Below are 21,735 nucleotides of genomic sequence, written 5' to 3'. Positions count from 1 at the left end.
ACCTCTCTTCTCAGGACGCCGGCGCTTTCAATAATTACCTGCTCCTCTGCGGCTCTGTCTCCAGCACTGACGCTCAGCAGAGGGCGCGCACTGACTACGTCACAGCGCCCTCTAACCTGAGCGTCACTGCTAGAGGACACTGCAGACGGAGCCGGAGCGAGGAGCAGGTAATTATAGCGCTGCGCTCCACTTACCTGCTGCGGCGCGGTCCCTGCAGTCCCTGGCTTCTCCGGCGCTGCAGCTTCTTCCTGTAATTGAGCGGTCACATGGCACCGATCATTTACAGCAATGAATATGCGGCTCCTCCCCTATGGGGGTGGAGCTGCCTATTCATTTCTGTAATGAGCGGTGCCATGTGACAGCTCAGTACAGGAAGAATCTGCAGCGCCGGGGAAGCCAGGGACTGCAGGGACCGCGCTGGGAGCAGGTAAGTATGATTACACAGCCCCCGCTCCCCCTCCCCTGCTGACACCCGGGTATATGACTCGAGTATAAGCCGAGAGGGGGACTTTCAGCCCAAAAAAATGGGCTGAAAATCTCGGCTTATACTTGAGTATATACGGTAAATATATGTAAGGTATTAGTTGATATTAGGGCCATAATATGGAAGCTGGCAACCCACGCCAAGGGTCCTTACGTATTGCCAGTCCTACTCTAACATGAAAAACACCAAAAAAGGACACATTCAAGAAAAAACACCAAAAACAGGCAAAGATGCTTACCTGTCTAAATAGGCCTCAATACAAATGCACAAGCAGGGTGCAGCGGACCGATAGTCAGCTGACACCCGGCCGCGATCGGACGCGCTCCCCCCGTGAGCGTGGCCGATTGCATATGACGTACTATCCCATCACTGGTAATTAAGTCCCAGGTCACCTCAACCAGATAGTACGTCATATGGGATTAAGGGGTTAAAGACCTCCAATACGTCTTTTTACTGGCCTAAGATATAAGAGACTAGCATCCCCATACAGGTGACAATGCAGCAGCTGTCGGCTGTACACTATAGCTGACAACTTGCTGCATCAAAATCAATGTTAGCACCAATCATGGCCATTTAACCTCTTAGATGCTGCTGTCAATAGTAAGTACAGCACCTACATGTTTGCCAGAGTGCAGGAGCTTCCTTTTTAACCACAACAGTACCCTGAAATTATGATTTTGTGGTCCTGATGTTTTCCATGACAATCCATGGCCAAATGAAGACCCTGGAGTCTGCCAGATATAGTGACCTGTTCAGAAGTTAGCAACTTTTAGGTGATAAAAATATTTTTTTCATTCTACTTTGCATTAATTCTTGAAAAGCACCTGAAGGTTTAATAAACTACCTGAAAGCAGTTTTGAATATGTTGACTGATGCTGTTTTTTTAAATGGTATCACTTTTGGGCTTTTTCCAATATAGACTGCTCAAAAAAATTAAGGGAACACTTAAACAACAAAGCATAACTCAAAGTATATCAAACTTCTGTTAAATCAAACTGTCCACTTAGGAAGCAACACTGATTGACAATCAATTTCACATGCTGTTTTGCAAATGGAATAGACAATAGATGGAAATTATTGGCAATTATCAAGACACACTCAATAAAGAAGTAGTTCTGCAGGTGGGGACCACAGACCACATCTCAGTACCAATGCTTTCTGGCTGATGTTTTGGTCACTTTTGAATGTTGGTTGTGCTTTCACACTTGTGGTAGCATGAGATGCACTCTACAACCCACACAAGTGGCTCAGGTAGTGCAGCTCATCCAGGATGGCACATCAATGAGAGCTATTGCAAGAAGGTTTGCTGTGTCTGTCAGCGTATTGTCCAGAGGCTGGAGGCCCTACCAGGAGACAGGCCAGTACACCAGGAGTCGTGGAGGGAGCCGTAGGAGGGCAACAACCCAGCATTGTGGGACAACAACCCAAGGCAACTACCTCAGCCATTGTGCAAGGAGGAACAGGAGGAGCACTGCCAAAGCCCTGCAAAATGACCTCCAGCAGGCTACAAATGTGTGCATGTGTTTGCACAAACGGTTAAAAACCGACTCCATGAGGATGGCCTGAGTGCCTGACTTACACAGATGGGGGTTATGCTCACAGCCCAACACCGTGCAGGATGCTTGGCTTTTGCCACAGAACACCAGGATTGGCAAATTCACCACTGGTGCCCTGTGCTCTTCACAGATGAAAGCAGGTTCACACTGAGCACATATGATAGACATGACATAGTCTGGAGATGCTGTGGAGAGCGATCTGCTGCCTACAACACCCTTCAGCATGATCGGTATGGCAGTAGGTCAGTAATGGTGTGGGGTGGCATTTCTTTGTAGGGCCGCACAGCCCTCCATGTACTCGCCAGAGGTAGCCTGACTTCCATTAGGTACCAAGATGAGATCCTCAGACCCTTTGTGAGACCATATGCTGGTGTGGTTGGCCCTGGGTTCCTCCTAATGCAGGACAATGCCAGACCTCATGTGGCTGGAGTGTGTCGGCAGTTCCTGCAAGATGAAGGCATTGAAGCTATGGACTGACCCACCCGTTCCCCATACCTGAATCCGATTGAACATATCTGGGACATCATGTCTTGCACCATCCACCAACGTCACGTTGCACCACAGACTGTCCAGGAGTTGGCGGATGCTTTAGTCCAGGTCTGGGTGGCGATCCCTCAGGAGACCATCCGCCGCCTCATCAGGAGCATGCCCAGGCATTGAAGGGATATCATACAGGCTCATGGAGGTCACACACACTAGTGAGCATCATACCTTATCTTGAGGCATTTCCACTGAAGTTGGATCAGCCTGTAACTTCATTTTCCACTTTGATTTTGAGCATCATTCCAACTCCAGACCTCTGTGGGATATTAGTTGTGATTTACGTTGATCATTTTCAGGTTTTATTGTTCTCAACACATTCCACTATGTAATGAATAAAGATTTACAACTGGAATCTTTCATTCAGTGATATCTAGGATGTGGGATTTTAGTGTTCCTTTTAGTTTTTTGAGCAGTGTATACAGGTTCCCCAAAGTCACTTAAAAACTAAATAGTTCCCTAAAAAATACATTTCGTAAATTTCCTTGGAGAAATGAAAAATTACTGCAACATTTTTAAACCTTCTAAAATGCAAAAGAAATTAAAATAAAATTTTACAAATGGTGCTGATGTAAAGCAGACATGAGGGAAATGTTATTTATTAATGTTTTTGTGTGGCATGACTATCTGGATTAAAGGGATAATCATTCAAAGTTGCAAATATTTAGAAATTTCTGTAAATTTTCTGATATTTTTTATAAATAAACACAAAACATATCGACTTAAGTTTACCATTGTCATACAATATAATGTGTCACGAAAGAATCTAAAAATCACTGGGATATATTGAAACATTCCACAGTTACTACCACATAAAATGACGCGACACTGGTCAGATTTTAAAAAAATTGGCCTCATCACTAAGGGGTTAAATTACTTTACAATGGCCAATTAATAAGATAAATTATTAAAAGGAATCTGTCTGCAGGAACAACTTTCCTAATCAGTCTATATGAGCAGGCAAGTCATAGAAAGTTGAATGAAATGATACCTTGATATCTGTAATCTAATGTCTTATTTTAGAGAAATGTATTATTTTTATTAAGATGTAACGGAGCTGTTAAGATCTATGGGTCGGACATAGATCTTGCTGAAAATCTGTCTCCAGAGCTTATTTTATCTGAAAGGAAGTGTTATCAGTGTGAGACATGTAATGACTGATAGTCTGCTCTCCGCATCTACATGCCTCACACTGGTAACGCCTCCTTTCATTTAAAATGAGCTCTACATCTTGGAGAGATCTATGTCCGGCCCAAAGATCTTAACTTCTCATTTACATCTTAAGAAAAACATGGATTTCTCTGGAATAAGACATCAGATTGCAGAGATCAAGGTTTCATTTTTTTCAGATTCCTTTGACCTACATGTTTATACAGACAACTTAAGAGGGTTGATCCTACCACAGATTCCCTCTTTAAGGCCTCATTCATACATCTCTGATTTTCTCACACGTAAAGTAAGGACCATTTTTCATTAATTTGATCAATTTTCAGTTTTTACCATCAGTGATTCCTCTATTTTTTTTTCATATGCCGAAAAGAAAATTAAAGCTTGAAACCGCTTCTCCACCCATTATAATGATAAAAAATGGACAACACAAGATGGCAATCTATGCTGTCATTGATTTTTCACAGTCTCATGGACTTCTATGAGTAATATTGATCATAGTATTGGATAAAAAATGGACTGATCTCTTTGATTTTTTTTACATCACTCAGTCTGCAAAAAAGCACGGACATGTGAACAGCTCCAGAGATTCCAATAGGAATGTGGTCTATCCTTGATAAACAGTGATAGAACATGTACGTGAAAAATGGACGTCTGAATGAGCCCTTAGATGGAATAAAGTCATAACCTTTGCTTGCTAATTACTATACTTTATATATTTGAGAATGAAAGGAAATCAGTGAAAATGAAGTGGCCGTTGACTTTTCCGTCTGTTTGGCATATTTTATATAATGCAACATAATATAACAATATTTAAAAATACATTGAATAGATTTGTCCAAGACTTGACTAAATTTTCAAAAATGGCTCAAATATAATAAATGGAGACATACTCACCATTCAGCACCTCGGTGGATCCGATGCAGTTGGCTGTGGAGGTCTGTGACGGTCCCGAAAGTGGTGTCTACTCCATTCGGAAGTTATCAGGGCAGCCTGTGATTGGCTTCAGCAATCAGATGACTAGAAGAACACATCATCTGCTCCTCTAGTCATCTGACTGTTGCAGCCAACCACAGACTGCAGCCGTCCTTTGGAATTGAGTAGACATTGCTTTCGGAGCTGGCATAGACATCTGGACCCACAGGGGACTAAAGGGAGAGTATGGGAGACTTGTATGTCTTGTATTCAAGTGTCGGACAACCTCTTCAAATCGAAAATACATTTTCAAAACATGAACTTTTCCGATAAACCCATGCTAAGAGCCTAAGTCTTAGAGCATTTGTTTGACTATAAGTATATAAACTAAAAAAAAATTAAGAACATGTGAGAATGGCAAAAATATCAGAAAAACAGTATAGGTGAATTTGCATAAGGAGAAAAAAAGGATTAACTTGTCACAAGTCCACAGGAAGATTACCGCAGCCTCCACAGATAGCATGCTGCTTTTGTTCTTCAATGGTAATAAGAAAGGTTACCATGGAAACATGTAATCACACCATACAAAACACGACAAAAGTGGCAAGAAGTGCAACAGTCAAGTGACAATGCAGATAAAAGGCAGGATCGAGCCATTTACTTGTCTCTGCGTAGTGACATGAACAGCCAATCAATATCTAGGGGGTTAATTTGGGATTGATTAATGGCATAATAAACATATGAACCTTAATTAGTGCTAAATGCTCCATTCTTTGCTTTCTGTATTAAAATATTTAATCTTTGATAAGATAGCATGCAGTGAGTCACAGCCTGCAGACACCTTCTGGAGAGGTTGGTCACACTGAACGATATCGCTAGCGATCCGTGACGTTGCAGGGTCCTGGCTAGCGATATCGTTCAGTTTGACATGCAGCAGCAATCAGGATCCTGCTGTGATGTCATTGGTCGCTGCAGAAAGTCCAGCACTTTATTTTGTCGCTGGACCTCCTGCAGACATCGCTGAATCGACGTGTGTGACGCCGATTCAGCGATGTCTTCACTGGTAACCAGGGTAAACATCGGGTTACTAAGCGCAGGGCCGCGCTTAGTAACCCGATGTTTACTCTGGTTACCAGCGTAAAAGTAAAAAAAAAAAAACACTACATACTTACATTCCGCTGTCTGTCCCCCGCTGTGCTTCTCTGCACTGGCTGTGAGCGCCGGCCAGCCGGAAAGCACAGCGGTGACGTCACCGCTCTGCTTTCCGGCCGCTGTGCTCACAGTCAGTGTAGGAAAGCACAGCGCCGGGGACAGACAGCGGAAGGTAAGTATGTAGTGTTTGTTTTTTTTACTTTTACGATGGTAACCAGGGTAAACATCGGGTTACTAAGCGCGGCCCTGCGCTTAGTAACCCAATGTTTACCATGGTTACCGGCATCGTTGGTCGCTGGAGAGCTGTCTGTGTGACAGCTCTCCAGCGACCAAACAGCGACGCTGCAGCGATCGACATCGTTGTTGGTATCGCTGCAGCTTCGCTTAGTGTGACGGTACCTTTAGCGTTATGTCACTATGCCATACATCATTAGTCCATAGATAAGAACACCAAAGTGTTTCTGGTGCACCCAGCACCCTTACCCCTGAACATTGTGAGTGTGCAACATGGCAAAGGGCTGTAGTGATGGGCCAGGTACTCATCTGTTTCACCCTGGAACGTTGCATGAAGGTGGGAGTCCTGGCCTGGTGTGTGGATGTGGGCTGTGAGGATGCTATGCTCGTGCAGCCGGATGTAACCAATGACGCTGGTTTGCCAGGACCAGATGTTAATCAGCTAATGAAAGGAGACCACCAGTTCTTAACAAAGTTCTACTAAACAGCCACTGCGTGACAACTATATACACGGGATAGCGGCTACACAACTTCTCTTACGTTTCTTCATTAATAGAGAGCATCTCAATACACCGTCTCATTATTTCCACTGCCTCACACATTCCTGCCTCCACCTGCCTGATTTCCTTCACCACCAGCCAGCCTAGCAACACAGTACTTTCCGTGAAACTCATTTCCTCTTCCCGCGGTTCCATGTCTGAATCTCCTCATATAGGGAAGGGTTTGCCAGTATGGCCGGGCTCAGGTTCAAGCCTTCTGACGCTTAGAGAACTCCTGCCTGGGACACTCACTTTTTATTCCATCCTGGCCCATTATGTAGGGCCTACATCTCTATCTGCAGTTCCTCTCTACCTGCAGAGCCATCAGTATACTCACCACCGAGTCTCCCGTCCTGCTCCTTCCGGGTCTGCTGCTGCCCGGGGTGCGTGCACTCCTAGCAGGTCTCCAGGCACTGTGCTTATTTCCTCAATGGCAGCTGGGCCAAGTGCACCCACCAGTGGTCATCTCTCCGTCAGACTGTCCTGTCTGCACCTGCGGTTCCTGTCATCTTCTCTGCCTGCCTGCATCTGTTGGGCATTCCTCCGAGCCATCCCAGCTATCCGTTCCTAGGGGTCAGCTGCCATCTACTTAAGGTCAGTCCTGGAGTAGCACCTGGATCTCCTCCCTTGTCTCTCCACGGACCGTGGTGTTGTTAACTGCTGTATGTCCATGGTCAGATTGGGTGATGCTCCTAGTCATGCCCCTCCAGGTCTTCCTTGGGCTTTGGCACAGTGGTTCCATCACCCAGCTCGTTACACATTACCTTTAAGAGCTGTAAGCTACTTGGGGCCTTGCTCCCTTGTCAGTCCTCTGAGCTGGCACTGTCATTATTTCTGCGTTTCTGTAACTTTCTCTGGCACGGTCAGTTCCTCAGGATCATGCTGTCTCTGTACCAATCTCCTATCTGGCCACAGAACACCTAATGCATGTGGCTTTGCTGAGCACTCAGAGCAAACGTCTGCTTTAGCTGCAAGCTAGGCCCTATCTGAGTAACTACCAGGAAGTCCTCTCTGATCCTGCTACATAATCCCACCCTCTCTGGGCTAGCCCCAACACCTAACTATGTCTTACCCTGCTCACTGTCTGTTGCTGGGCAGTATTTTTTGTACTCCAGAGAAACTAGGCAACTACTGTTGTATATTTCCAATATGTAGACGTCTTCCTTGGCCATTGGACATATTCTATTATAAAGGCATAGTTTCAGTCCTTTGCTAATTTTCACATGATTTCAGAAATACTAATTAGAAATTAGCGGATCAGACAATATTTGAAATCACTTGTTCATGCAGATTTTCCCAGGAAATTCGATTCACAGAGATGTTATTTTTCATAAATGTAATGTGCCTTATCCATATCCCATAAAATAACAATAAAAAAATAGGTAAAAATGAAAAAAAGAAATCTGTACAATTACTTAATTACCGCCCACTCCTCTGGCCTCGGTGCTCCTTACTGTCATCCATCCACACCTCATTGCATCTTCTGATTGCAGAAATACCTGGACTACTCTCACTTGATCAGGACTTCTGGCTCTGATGAGGCCCAAGAAGGTTCTGTGCAAGCTCGCAAAAGATCATGAGGAACGTCGTGATGTTATGGTGTCTTGACCTTATTCATGCATGTGCAGAACCCTCATCAGAGCCTGAAGTCCCAACCCAGCATGAGATGGCTGGGGATTTCAGTGCTCATGAAGGTGATCAGAAGATGCGATGAGGAACCTCATGGTTGATGGTTAGGAATGAAGGTGTCGGAGAGGTGAGTGTTAAGGTGAGTATAATGATTTTTTACATTTTGTAAATGTATAAAGGTTGTTCACGGTTCAGAAAAATGGTGGCTAGCAGCTGCCATTTTGCTGAATCCTCTCAGAAACGAACTACAGATATTTTTCCCTTTGGCAAATGTGGATTTTTGTTATATTCAGGTACAATTTAATTCCTCTCTCATATATTCTCTCTTCTCTTTCTGCGACCATTGAGAGTGATACATAGAAATGAACATACAATATATCACAAAAGTGAGTACATCCCTCACATTTTTGTAATTTTTTTTAATATTTTTACATGGGACAACACTGAAGATCTGACACTTTGATACAATGTAAATTAGTCAGTGTACACACAGCCATTAATGTCTAAACCGCTGGCAACAAAAGTGAATAGACCCCTAAATGAAAATGGCCAAATTTTGCCCAAAGTGTCAATATTTAGTATGGCCACCGTTATTTTCAAGCACGGCTTCAACTCTCTTGGGCATGAAATTCACTAAAGCTTCACAGGCCACCACTGGAATCCTCTTCCTCTTCTCCATGACAACATCACAGAACTGGTGGATATTGAGACCTTGCACTTTTCCACCTTCCATTTGAGGATGCCCCACAGATGCTCTATAGGGTTTTGGTCTGGAGACATGCTTGGCCAGTCCAGCTCCTTTAATATCAGTTTCTTTAGCAAGGCAGTGTTCGTCTTGGAGGTGTGTTTAGAGACATTATCATGTTGGAATACTGCTCTGCGGCCCAGTTTCCAAATTGAGGGGATCATGCCCTGCTCCAGTATGTCACAGCACATGTTGGAATTCATGATTCCCTCAATTAACTGTAGCTTCCCACAGCTGGTATCATCCATGCAGTCCCAAACCATGACATCCCCACCACTATGCTTGACTGTAGGCAAGACACACTTGTCTTTGTACTCCTCCCTTGGTTGCCTTCACACACATTTGACACCATCTGAATCAAATAATTTTATCTTCCTTTCTTCAGACCACAGGGCATGGTTGCAGTAATACATGTCCTTAGTCTACTTGTCTTCAGAAAAGTTTTTGCAGGTTTTTTGTGCATCATCTTTAGAAGAGGCGACAGCCATGCAGACCAATTTGATGCAGTGTGCAGCGCATGGCCTGAGCAGTGACATACCAACCCCCATGCTTTTAACCTCTGTAGCAATGCCAGAAGCACTCATACATATATTTTGAAAAGACAACCTTTGGATATGGCACGGAGCACATGCACTATACCTCTTTAATCGACCATGGCGAGGCCTGTTCTGAGGGAAACCTGTCATGTTAAACCATTGTATGGTCTTGACCACCACGCTGCAGCTCAGTTTCAGGGTGATGGCGATTTCCTTACAGCCTAGGACATCTTTATGTAGAGCAACAATTTTTTTTTCACATCCTCAGAAAGTTCTTTGCCATGAGGAGTCACATGTTGAACTTCCAGTGCCCGGTATGAGAGAGTGTGAGAAACAAAGAAATGTAACACACCTGCGACCTTGTAACACTAATGAGTCACATGACAACGGAGAGGGGAAATTGCTAATTGGAAACAATTTGGCCATTTTCACTTAGGGGTGTACTCACTTTTGTTGCCAGCGATTTAGTCATTAATGATTATGTGTTGAATTATTTAGAGGTCACACGAAATTTGCACTGCTGTACACCGACTACTGTACATTGTATCAAAGTGTCATAAATTCAGTGCCGTCCCATGAAAAGATATTATAAAATATTTACAAAAATGTGAGGGGTGTACTCACTTTTGTGACATACTGTAAATGGTAAACAGAAATGTTTTAAAATAAGCAATAATAAAAACAGCACAAATGATAGTATGTGTGACTTGGCATGGGGGAGTTTTGCAAATTTTGATTGGAAGTCAACTCAAATATATTCCATCATGTATACATTCTATATGTATAATACACTTAGGCAAACACATGATTGTATATATAACTTATAGTTTGGGTACCTGGACCTCCAAAGTCAATATCCTTTGTGAATTGAGGGAATATCCTGATCAACTGAAGACTTAAGTTAGGAGTTTAATTTCTGCACCCTTGATGAAAATAACATCTGCTTTTTTCCCCCCTAGGACTCAATTCCCTCGTAATATTTGTCTTCAGTAAGACGAGGACTGTTGTCCATGCAATGGCTTGTGGTGGAGGAGCATGTTACCAGACAATAAGTTCCTACAATAGAAAATAAGCTTTCTAAAATGAATTGCTTTACAATTTGAGGAGGTGGATCGATTTGGCTGCTCACATTCTCCTCAACCAGCGACCATTGTATGGACAGAAGTGCTGGTCAGTTTGTGGGAAAATCTGCACTAACAAGTGGTAGTAGGTGACCTCTGTAATATTTTTATTTGAAGACTTTCAATTCCGTCAATGACATATCTGTGTTTTCTGATCTCTAGTCCCATGGTCACTTTGGATGCTTAGGAAGATGTTTATCACCAGCCTCTTCCAGTTGATGCGTTGGATGACAAGAGTTAGCATTTGGACTTGGGTGGAGGCAGTTGAGGACATGCTTAAAATGTCTGGTTGTGTTGGTGGTGGCAGGAACTAGTAACGCTGGTAGCTGTAGTATTAGGTGCAGTGGTAGTTGCAGATGAGGTGGTAGTAAGAGTAAATCTGGTGGTGAGGTGTTTTTCAGGGCAAATTTAGAGGTGGAAATGAGAAGAGAAGCAAAGAGGTCAGGACTTTTCTCTCTCTGAGACAACTATCAGCCAAGTCATGGATGATGATGGAGATGGTCATGATGATGATAAATAATGATTATGAATGACTGTGTGATGGAAAGAACTTGGGAACCAAAAAAGGACATGATGTCCACGTATCATGAATCGTATCGAGGTGAAAATCAGAAGGGAATCAAGGAAGCGAGGAGGACGTTTCTCACTCTGAGACAACTGTCAATCAAGTCAGGGATGATGATGATGATGATTGTCATGATGATGATAAATAATGATTATGACTGTGTGATGGAAAGAACTTGGGAGCCAAAAAAGGACACAATGTCAACGTATCATGAGTCCTATCATGAATTTTTTTTTTTTTCTGAATCGTAGCTACTTTGCACTCTTGGCCATGCTGGATTGGTCAGTCTCCTTGGCACCCAGCTGTAAACTATGTATAATAAAAGCTTTCATATCAGGAGAATGACAACAGATAGATGTATTTTCAGGGGAAATTGATGACGTGAAGTAGATTAAATTCATTGCAAAAAATATCACCTGGCAAATTTCAACAAAGCTGATGAATTTGAATTTCAAAACATTCAGTCGTATTTTATGCTAATATGCTGTTTTAAATCTGAAGGCAATGTTTCTGTTTAGACTAGGTTCACACCATGGGCATTACTCTTGCTTGTGCTGTTTGAAAAAGGTCACCCAAGTTTTGGCCCTGTACAAATGCAACTTCATGCCATTTACACAAACAAAAATAATTCCTTTTTTGCTAACAATTGTATTGTCAGTAGTGTTGAGCATTCCGATACTGCAAATATCGGGTATCGGACGATATTTGCTGTATCGGAATTCCGATACCGAGTTTCGATATTTTTGTGATATCGGAAATCGGAAGTTCCTATAAGTTCCCAGTCATCTTCGGCGTGTGCGGTGCGTATGGTTCCCAGGGTCTGGAGGAGAGGAAACTCTCCTTCAGGCCCTGGGATCCATATTCATCTAAAAAATAAAGAATAAAAAAAAAAAATATGGATATACTCACCCCTCCGACGAACCCTGGCTGTCACCGCTGCAAGCATCTGCCTCCGTTCCTGAGAATGCAGAGAGTGAAGGACCTTCGATGACGTCGCGGTCACGTGAGCGGTCAGGTGACCGGTCAGCTGACCGCGACGCCATCGAAGGCCCTTCACTCTCTGCATTCTCAGGAACGGAGGCAGACGCTTGCAGCAGTGACAGCAAGGGTTCGTCGGAGGGGAGAGTATATCCATATTTTGTATTTTTATTCTTTATTTTTTACATGAATATGGATCCCAGGGCCTGAAGGAGAGTTTCCTCTCTTTCAGACCCTGGGAACCATCCAGGATACATTCCGATATTTGTGTCCCATTGACTTGCATTGGTATCGGGTATCGGTATCGGCGATATCCGATATTTTTTGGAAATCGGCCGATCCCATCCGATACCGATACTTTCAAATATCGGAAGGTATCGCTCAACACTAACTGTCAGGTGAAAGTGATGGTATGTTGGCCAGATGTATGCCAACAATTGTGCAATGTGCACCAAAAACTGTACATAATTGAAAATATACCTAGGTCCATCAAGTTCAACCTTCCTTGACCAGTTATGCATTATCGAATGCTAGATTGACATGTCTGGCAACACTTTTATTATGTGTTTTTTATGCTTTCTGTGGCTTGATACACAGAGGAGTGTAACTTTGAAGAAAAAGGGATCTGATTAGAGTAGGGATCTACTCTAAAAGGGACATTTTTGACTCTTGATTAGCAATCAGACAAAGTTATCTTTCAGGATAACTACTCTGTACATTTATATAAGTATTGATTTTTTTGTTCTTAAAAATTATCTGAACCTTTTGATTGTTCCTTCTGTAAGCAGCTTTTGCCATAAAACATTCCACATATTTATGGTTCTCATGGTCACTTTTGGAGTTTTCAATCTTTTTTGTTTCTCCAGATGGAAAGAAGGACCCTATCACTTTTAAAGATGCACCCCATCAAAATGTTTATCCTCTTAGTATTTTTCAGTTGTTATATTATATGGCACTGTATACTTACAATTGCTGATTTTGCCTTTCTATCCACTTCATTCTTCTCTTTTCTGTTAGGGCTATGACATCAAGTGATTAAAAACTGACTGACTGAATTCTTCTAATCTCTAGAAACAAGAACTCTTTTTTCCTTTATGAATCATCATTAGAACAACAATTCTACTCACTGCAAAAGTCCCTGGCAGGGAAGAGAGTGTAGCAGCTGGGTCAGGAGTTGAAAAGGGGGATGACTCATGCAGGGAAAAAGAGATTTCCTTTTTCTACATAGAGCTTAGAAGGATTCAGCTTGTCAGTTTTTATTCATGTGATGTCATAGGCCTAATGGAAAAGAGAAGAATTAACTGGGCAGAAAGAAAATGAGCAATTGTAAGTACACAGTGATATATAATATGATTGCAATATATTAGGAGGATAAACAATTTGAAGGGAGGAGGAGAGCTTCTTTAAAGCGGGTTTTACCTGATTATTAAATTTTTATCAGTTTCATTTATGTTCTTGCAAAAATAAAAGCCTTCTCTAGAATTACATTTTCTCCTGAAAATGTGTGAATAAATTGAAAATTGAATGTTACCATTCTTGTCAACAGGCTGTGTCCCTACACAGTCTGACACTGTTCAATTATCACAGCATCAGACTGTGTGGGAATACATCTCATGACAAAGGGAATGATAACACATATGTCAATTAGGTTAGGGCTATACTGAAACTTTTTCTAACAATACTGATGGATTTGTTGATGGAAAAGGTAGCAATGGAAATGAACAGGGTAAAATAAAAAAGAAAAATCCATATAACGGCATCAGGCAATAAGAATGTTGGAACTGCAAGTAGCAGCAGCAGATGCACCACCACCACCACTGGCACCATACGTCCGGGCATTACTATTACCAAATACAGGTCACTATTTTCCTCCTTTTCCTTTCATAAATTAATAAGTTAGAAGAAAGCTGAGGATGGTATAGATTATATAGCACATCCCTCATCATCTCAGTCACAGCAGGATGATGTTACCTCTGTCAGTGATTCCATCAGTTTGATTCAATGTTCTGCACATTGCTACATCTCTTTCACCATAAAAGTTAAATTGGTTTGCCAATTTCTCTTGCTGTTATGGCTTTAGTCCCACACTTACTAACACTTCTGTCCATACAATGGTGGCTGGTGGAGGAGAATGTGACCCAGACCTGTCCATCAGCCTTCTCTAATAGAAAAGCAGCTTTACAATGTGAGATGTTTTACAGTTAGATGAGGCTCATGCATTGGTCGGGTCACATGTTCCTCCACCAGCAGCCATTGTATGGACAGGTCTAGTCACATGCTCCTCCAACAACAGTCATTGCATAGACAGGTCTGGTCACATGTTCCATCATCAGCAGCTATTGTATGGACAGGACTGGTTACATGCTCCTTCACCAGCAGCCATTGTGTGGACAGGTCTGGTTACATGCTCCTTCACCAGCAGCCATTGTATGGACAGGTCTGGTCACAGGCTCCTCCACCAGCAGCCATTGTATGGACAGGTCTAGTCACAGGCTCCTCCACCAGCAGCCATTGTATGGACAGGTCTTGTCACAGGTTCCTCCACTAGCAGCCATTGTATGGATAGGTCTGGTCACATGTTCCTTCACCAGCAGCCATTGTATGGACAGGTCTAGTCACATGCTCCTCCACCAGCAACCATTGTATAGACAGGTCTGGTCACATGTTCCTCCACCAGCAGCCATTGTATGGACAGGTCTAGTCACATGCTCCTCCATCAACAGACATTGCATAGACAGGTCTGGTCACATGTTCCTCCACCAGCTGCCATTGTATGGACAGGTCTAGTCACATGCTCCTCCATCAACAGCCATTGCATGGACAGGTCTGGTCACATGTTCCTTCATCAGCAGCTATTGTATGGACATGACTGGTTACATGCTCCTTCACCAGCAGCCATTGTGTGGACAGGTCTGGTTACATGCTCCTTCACCAGCAGCCATTGTATGGACAGGTGTGGTCACATGCTCCTCCACCAATAGCCATTGTATGGACAGGTCTGGTCACATGCTCCTCCACCAGCAACCATTGTATAGACAGGTCTGGTCACATGTTCCTCCACCAGCAGCCATTTTATGGACAGGTCTAGTCACATGCTCCTCGATTAACAGCCATTGCATGGACAGGTCTGGTCACATGTTCCTTCATCAGCAGCTATTGTATGGACAGGTCTAGTCACATGCTCCTTCACCAGCAGCCATTGTGTGGACAGGTCTGGTTACTTGCTTCTCCACCAGCAGCCATTGTATGGACAGGTCTAGTCACATGCTCCTCCACCAGCAACCATTGCATAGACAGGTCTGGTCACATGTTCCTCCACCAGCAGCCATTGTATGGACAGGTCTAGTCACATACTCCTCCATCAACAGCCATTGCATAGACAGGTCTGGTCACATGTTCCTTCACCAGCAGCCATTGTGTGGACATGACTGGTTACATGCTCCTTCACCAGCAGCCATTGTGTGGACAGATCTGGTTACATGCTCCTTCACCAGCAGCCATTGTATGGACAGGTCTGGTCACATGCTCCTCCACCAATAGCCATTGTATGGACAGGTCTGGTCACATGCTCCTCCACCAGCAACCATTGTATAGACAGGTCTGGTCACATGTTCCTCCACCAGCAGCCATTGTATGGACAGGTCTAGTCACATGCTCCTCCATCAACAGCCATTGCATGGACAGGTCTGGTCACATGTTCCTTCATCAGCAGCTATTGTATGGACAGGTCTAGTCACATGCTCCTTCACCAGCAGCCATTGTGTGGACAGGTCTGGTTACTTGCTTCTCCACCAGCAGCCATTGTATGGACAGGTCTAGTCACATGCTCCTCCATCAACAACCATTGCATAGACAGGTCTGGTCACATGTTCCTTCACCAGCAGCCATTATATAGACAGGTCTGATCACATGTTCCTCCACCAGCAGCCATTGTATGGGTAGAACTGCTGGTCAGAACGTATTCAGAGAAAGCAGCCGACCACTTTAATCTTTATAATTGCAGACTGTCAATTCCATCAATGAGACCTGTCCATCTCATGACAATGTGAATGGTAACACACATATGTCATTATTTTAGAGCTATACAATGACTTTTTCTAACATTACTGATGAATTTAAAACATCGCAGTCCATGAGATTGCTTGTAACCCAATGTAAGATTCTTATGGCAGCTGTAACTGTTGGAATCAGTACATCTCCATGTAGACCATTTGACATTCATACATTTCTAGTAGGAATATGTGTTCTGTCACATGCTACATTCTGACACTGGATCTAAATAGAGCCTAGTGCAGCTGCATGTGGATCTGAAAAGGAGGGTCCAGGTATCATGGACCATTATCTACTGGATAATCGAATTTATAGCAGCATTGCCAGCCATACAGGTGGCCCACTGGAAGACTCAAAAGTAGGGTAAATGACTAATTAATGGAACATTTTACTACCTGGATTGGCCACCTGCCAATACTGCTGTGGCATTGCCTCGTTAAGTAGAGTCACATTTTTTGGACTATTTCTATTCCTATTCTTAGTGATCAGTATCACAGAAATTAGAATAATGGAAGTTCTACAGGTAAGCCAGTCTGAACTCGGAGTAAAATAAAAGTAAAGGGCAAAAAAAGTTATTTTACAGTGAAAATCTTTCCTTTAACCTTTGACGCTTCTGTATATACAGTATCTAGAAGCTTCATACATAATAAAGTCAGACCTGAAATATTTCCAGAATGATTACTAAAATAAGTGCAGTGATCTGAAAGAGTTAGGAAACGTTCATGAATTTAGGAGACTTTTTTGTTAATGAGATTTTATGCTGCTTAAACCATAAAATATGTACCTTCTTATTTCATTCACGTATATTAACGTACTTTCTTTAAAGGGAGTTTGCCCGCTGGAAGGTGAGAAACGTTGCCGTGGATCGTAAGGAACCTCTTAAAAGTATTTTGCCCTTGATGCCTGAATTCCAGAGAAGTTTGAGACTTCTGGGGCGGAGGCCAAGTTCTCAACAAATTATCGAGACCATCATTAAGAAATACGGGACACATCTTGTAGTCTCTGCCACTCTTGGAGGTACAAAGCTTAACAGCTCTATATTGTTTCTAATGTGTTCATATCTATCAGTCATCTGTTATTTAATCTGTATATATTATTGTATAATCTGCTCAGTCATGTGTGGTGGCAGAACTATAGTGTTAGGAAAAACAAACTCACCGATGCATAAAAGCTGCTGTAATATTGTCGTTGTTGCTCTTATAGCTCATCGGGCAGCTTTACTAAATGCCTTAAGAAATAATTGCACTCTCCATTATATAATAGTTCTGTAGTATCCTTCTTTTGCAAAATTGAAAAACTGGTGCGTACAGGTGCAAAGTAAGAGTAGCCATTTCTATACTTTACTTGTTAATTATGTATAGAGATGGCAACTCTTAGTTCACACCAGTTTTCTCTTTGTAAGAGACAGTTAGTCTTTTGTTACTTATATATAAGCTCTCTGTCCGAGCACACTACGCATCAGCCCTTGGCAGTTCTAATTGTAGCAGGATCCTACCTACCCATATAAATACAGGCTTCAGCCTAGGAGAGGATTCACATTAGGATAGGTTCCCAGCAACAGGAGATTGCCTTGTTGTTGGCTGCTGGGCATGCATGAACTGGTCAAATTGTGTTCTGAGTGTCTCTATTCTTTCCTATTATCTACAACAGTAATGCAATTCATATTTCATATTTATAAGGCAATGCACTACAGAGTGCAGTTTTATTTGTTAAGTATCCTTAGGATAGGTCATCAATGTCTGATCGATCGGGGGGTTTAACACCCGGAACACCCACTGACCAGCAGTTATCTGTGTTGGCAGTGGCGGATGCCGGCAGGGAGTACTCACTTGTGGATCTTACCGTCTGTTGGTAGTGGCCGGGGCTTTATATTACACATTCGCCTCCTATTCAAATCAATAAGAGCCAGATGTGCTGTACCCTTAGGCGGCCACTATCAGAAGACGGCCATCTACACAAGTGAGCACTTCCTGCCGGCGCTTGCCACCGCTTACACCAGTAACAGCTGATCGGCGGGGGTTCCATGTGTCGGTCCTGGACCGATCAGACATTGATGATCTTTCCTTAGGATAGGTCATCAATGAAAAGGTAGTAGACCACCTCTTTTAGATGTTTTCCTTCACATCGTTAGACATATGATACTCGTTGGCAACCACACAAAAAAAACACTCTCCAAACTGTGTATGAACCATGGTATGTCTAAGTTATCCTTTAATTTAGATGGTTTATAAAACATTTTACAGCTCCCACCATCATTGTTCTTGATGCGATATGACATAAACTATAACTAGTATAGGAGTGTAGGAGTTGATGTTCATCCTCTCTCAATGTCAAGTGCCCATTCAGTCACTGCTTCGGAGCGTTCATTTTCTGGGTAGCTGACAATGTACAGAACGCAATGTCTTCCTAAAGAAAACGTAAGTTAACCTTGGCTCTAATACTTTTCATCGCCTTGGCATAATCATCATCAATGAAGTGTTTATCAGTCTTGAACATCAACTGGAATAATATTTTCCTGCTCCCCCATGTAGAATTTATTTTAAGATGTACAATGCTTAATAAGTTTCTCGCCATGCCCTGTGATACTTTGTAATGACGTAACTTACACTGTGCTCAAATTGTCATTTTGATTTCGGACGCATATTATACAAATGTCATAAATAAAACATCGGTTACAATACCAAAAAAAATGCTTTGCATCAAAAAGTCAAATGCATGTTAAGCTAATAGAGCAGAAGCTTTATGCTGGAACCCAAAAAACTGCTGACATTTATTTTCTACCGTCAAGTTTAGGATATCCACAGAGAGCTGGAGGAGGTGGGGGCTGGTTTTAGAGATAAGAATAGACTACAAGATAGAAAAGGAGGTTAGTAAAAGCAGTAACGAATTCAAACAACAGAAGAAAAGGAACGGTTGGTTGCTTCGGGTTGACCTGAGTAGATTCCTAATTTAGTTTATATTACAGTGTTGAGAAGAAATATGCCCCCTTCCTAATTTCTTTTAATGTTTGCAACACTTAAATGTTTCGAATCATCAAACTACATTTATAGTAGTTCTCCAGGGCTAATTATTTTTTTTTAATTTTTTTACTACAGGCCTAAAAACTAACAGGCAGGTAGTTGCAACAACCTGCCTGTTGTACCGAATATTCACTGACCGCTCCTGCCAACGATTCAGCTGCTCCACATCAACAGAGTACTTCTTCTTCCGAGTTGTGCAGTCAACAGAGTGTGGCTGCCAATATGATGCTGATTGACAGCCAGCTCCCCGCAGTTAGGCAGCAGGGAGCCAGATGTCAATCAGCATGACATCGATAGCCACACCCTGTTATCAGAGCAGAGTGGAAGAGAAGCTGCTGCACTGTCAACATGATGCCTGCAGAAGCTGCCGAGTCGCTGGCAGGAGCGGCCTGCAACTCAAAAAATTCAAAGCACAGCAGAAATAAGACAACCATATTTATTAACACAGGTCAGAAAAGTAATGCGCTTTCGGGGGGTAACAGACCCCATTGATAAAAGCAGAGGCAACAAGGTGCAAAATACTGATGAAACAACCACTCACACACCAACCAATTCATGGAGTGAGTGATCCCCTAGTATTAGAATTGCACATGGATAAAGCTTGTGTTGGGCGCCAGTCACACAGATATGATGCACAGTGCCTATTAGTGACACCCATACAATTAGATTAGGCGAGCTGCCCAGCACTATATAAGTGCACGCCACCAGGACAGACACCCTACTTTACAAGGCCAACATTGAAGGGCCTGGCTGCACTCTGCATAGAAATTAACACATTTGCATTAAAATATATATAATACCATGAGGTATTGTTCATTATTTTGGCTAAAATAGGCAAGCTCGCAACCGATGTCAAGGGTCCTCATTGTTTTGTGAGTCCCCACACTAAAGTCAAACAAAAAATACTGATTCCTAAATGATGACTTCATTTATTGAGAAAATTGCTGCTCAGCCCAACCTGGTCCTACGTGAGAAAGTAGTTTCCCCCATAGCTACTGAACCAGTTAGGCCAATTCAATGTGCAGTTGGGTTCATTCTCCTCGTCACAGTCAGCCATATCAGCCATATCACTGACAGACCTGCTAAATATGAACATTACATAACCTCTTCCTGCCAGGACCAATTTTTTTCATTGCACGTTCATTTTTCTCTCTTTTCTATAATTAGAGCAGCAAAACGACTTGTTTCCTGTAGTTTTTAGTGGCACCATTTAGAAGTGCATATGATGCTTTAATCACTTGTTATTGCACTTTTTAAGGGACATATGGTGGCAGAGAGCGGTAGTTGCGACCAAGCTGCTGTCCGGTTGCGCTCTGGCACTTTACAGACAAGGGGTGTCCCTCTCCCAGTGCGTTGTAGGGTGTGAAATCCATCACACTCATTTGTAGGCCGCAGGTGTCCACCGCCTCCAGACTTCCGTCCTCAGGAGCCGCCACTCACAATGCATGGGACACCAAGTTCTTTGTAACAGCGAAACTTTTACTAAACAGTCCATGTTCATCAGGTGGTTATGGGTGGGATAGGGCACAGCAATACGCACTTCCTTCCTCCTGAGCCACAACTCATCTTCTGTTCTGTCACCCATTCATTTTGGACTACCCCCAAGCCCACTGCTTCCATCAGCCTCAGGGATTCGTTGTCCACTTCAGCAGTGTACCCAGGTCCCACGTAACTCCATGTTCACGGACCTCGTGATGTCAGAAGACCAGGCCTGCCCCATGGTACCTGGCCCAAGTCCTAGGCTCCACACTCTCTTGGAATGTCAATTCAGGAGCTTTATTGGCAGGACCAAATAAACATTAGTTTTGCCAAAGGATGTGTACAGTAGGGAATAGGGAGTAGGGAATGTAGGGATAATGGGTGGGGACTGTGGGGACGACGGATGGGGTACAGGGTGGGGGCTAAGGAAGTCCGTGGCATATCATGGCTGCCTTTCTCGCAGCCTATGGCACCCGCTCACAAACTGCGCTGCTATCTCCACCGCGCTCTCTTCTTCCCCCAGCAGGATATATTTTTTCTCTTCCTCTTTCATGGAGCTGAAATCTGGGAAGAGAACAGAGAGTCCTTCAGGAATCTCCATTTGGCCACTTACTGCCCTGAATAGTTGGCCCATGTCGCCCCTAGCAGCCCACCGTACCTGAACCTGTACTCTCCTCCACACTTCACTGGCTGACACTGAACTCCCCCTAAGCAGGAAGTGCCCCCTTCTTATCAACACTAGTGCCCACCCACTTGGCTAATCCTAACCTTAACCACTTCCTGTCTGCATGCTAGCCTGTTGTCGTAAGTCCATCCTTAGGCTATACAGACATTATGCTCTAGCACTTTATATCCTATACATCACCATACTACATTAGCTTACAATAGACACGTTACTTTCGCATATGAAACAGCATGACAGTATTCCCATAATTCATATGCATATAAATGCCACTAAAGGTGCACATGTGCCATCCTAAAACATTCAATGGCATGAAATCCCGAAAAAGGCGTTCTTATTGTTT

General features: G+C 43.1%; 1 protein-coding gene across 2 annotated transcripts in view; it reads left to right on the top strand.

Annotated features, from left to right (window-relative positions):
- BRINP1 (BMP/retinoic acid inducible neural specific 1) overlaps positions 1 to 21,735 on the top strand; it is a 374,091-nt gene that overhangs the window by 253,763 nt on the left and 98,593 nt on the right. For both annotated transcript variants that reach the window (XR_011318054.1, XM_069748560.1), the window contains exon 3: positions 17,038 to 17,228. Coding sequence is in view for 1 of the 2 variants with exons in the window: in XM_069748560.1 (XP_069604661.1) it covers positions 17,038 to 17,228 (191 nt within the window). In the remaining variant the exon portion in view is untranslated. The remainder of the gene's footprint in view (positions 1 to 17,037; positions 17,229 to 21,735) is intronic.

Source organism: Ranitomeya imitator, chromosome 2 (genome assembly GCF_032444005.1).
Source record: "Ranitomeya imitator isolate aRanImi1 chromosome 2, aRanImi1.pri, whole genome shotgun sequence".
NCBI classification, from domain to species: Eukaryota; Metazoa; Chordata; class Amphibia; order Anura; family Dendrobatidae; genus Ranitomeya; species Ranitomeya imitator.
Note: the sequence above shows the minus strand (reverse complement) of the source record. Positions and strands in the feature narration are given on the sequence as shown.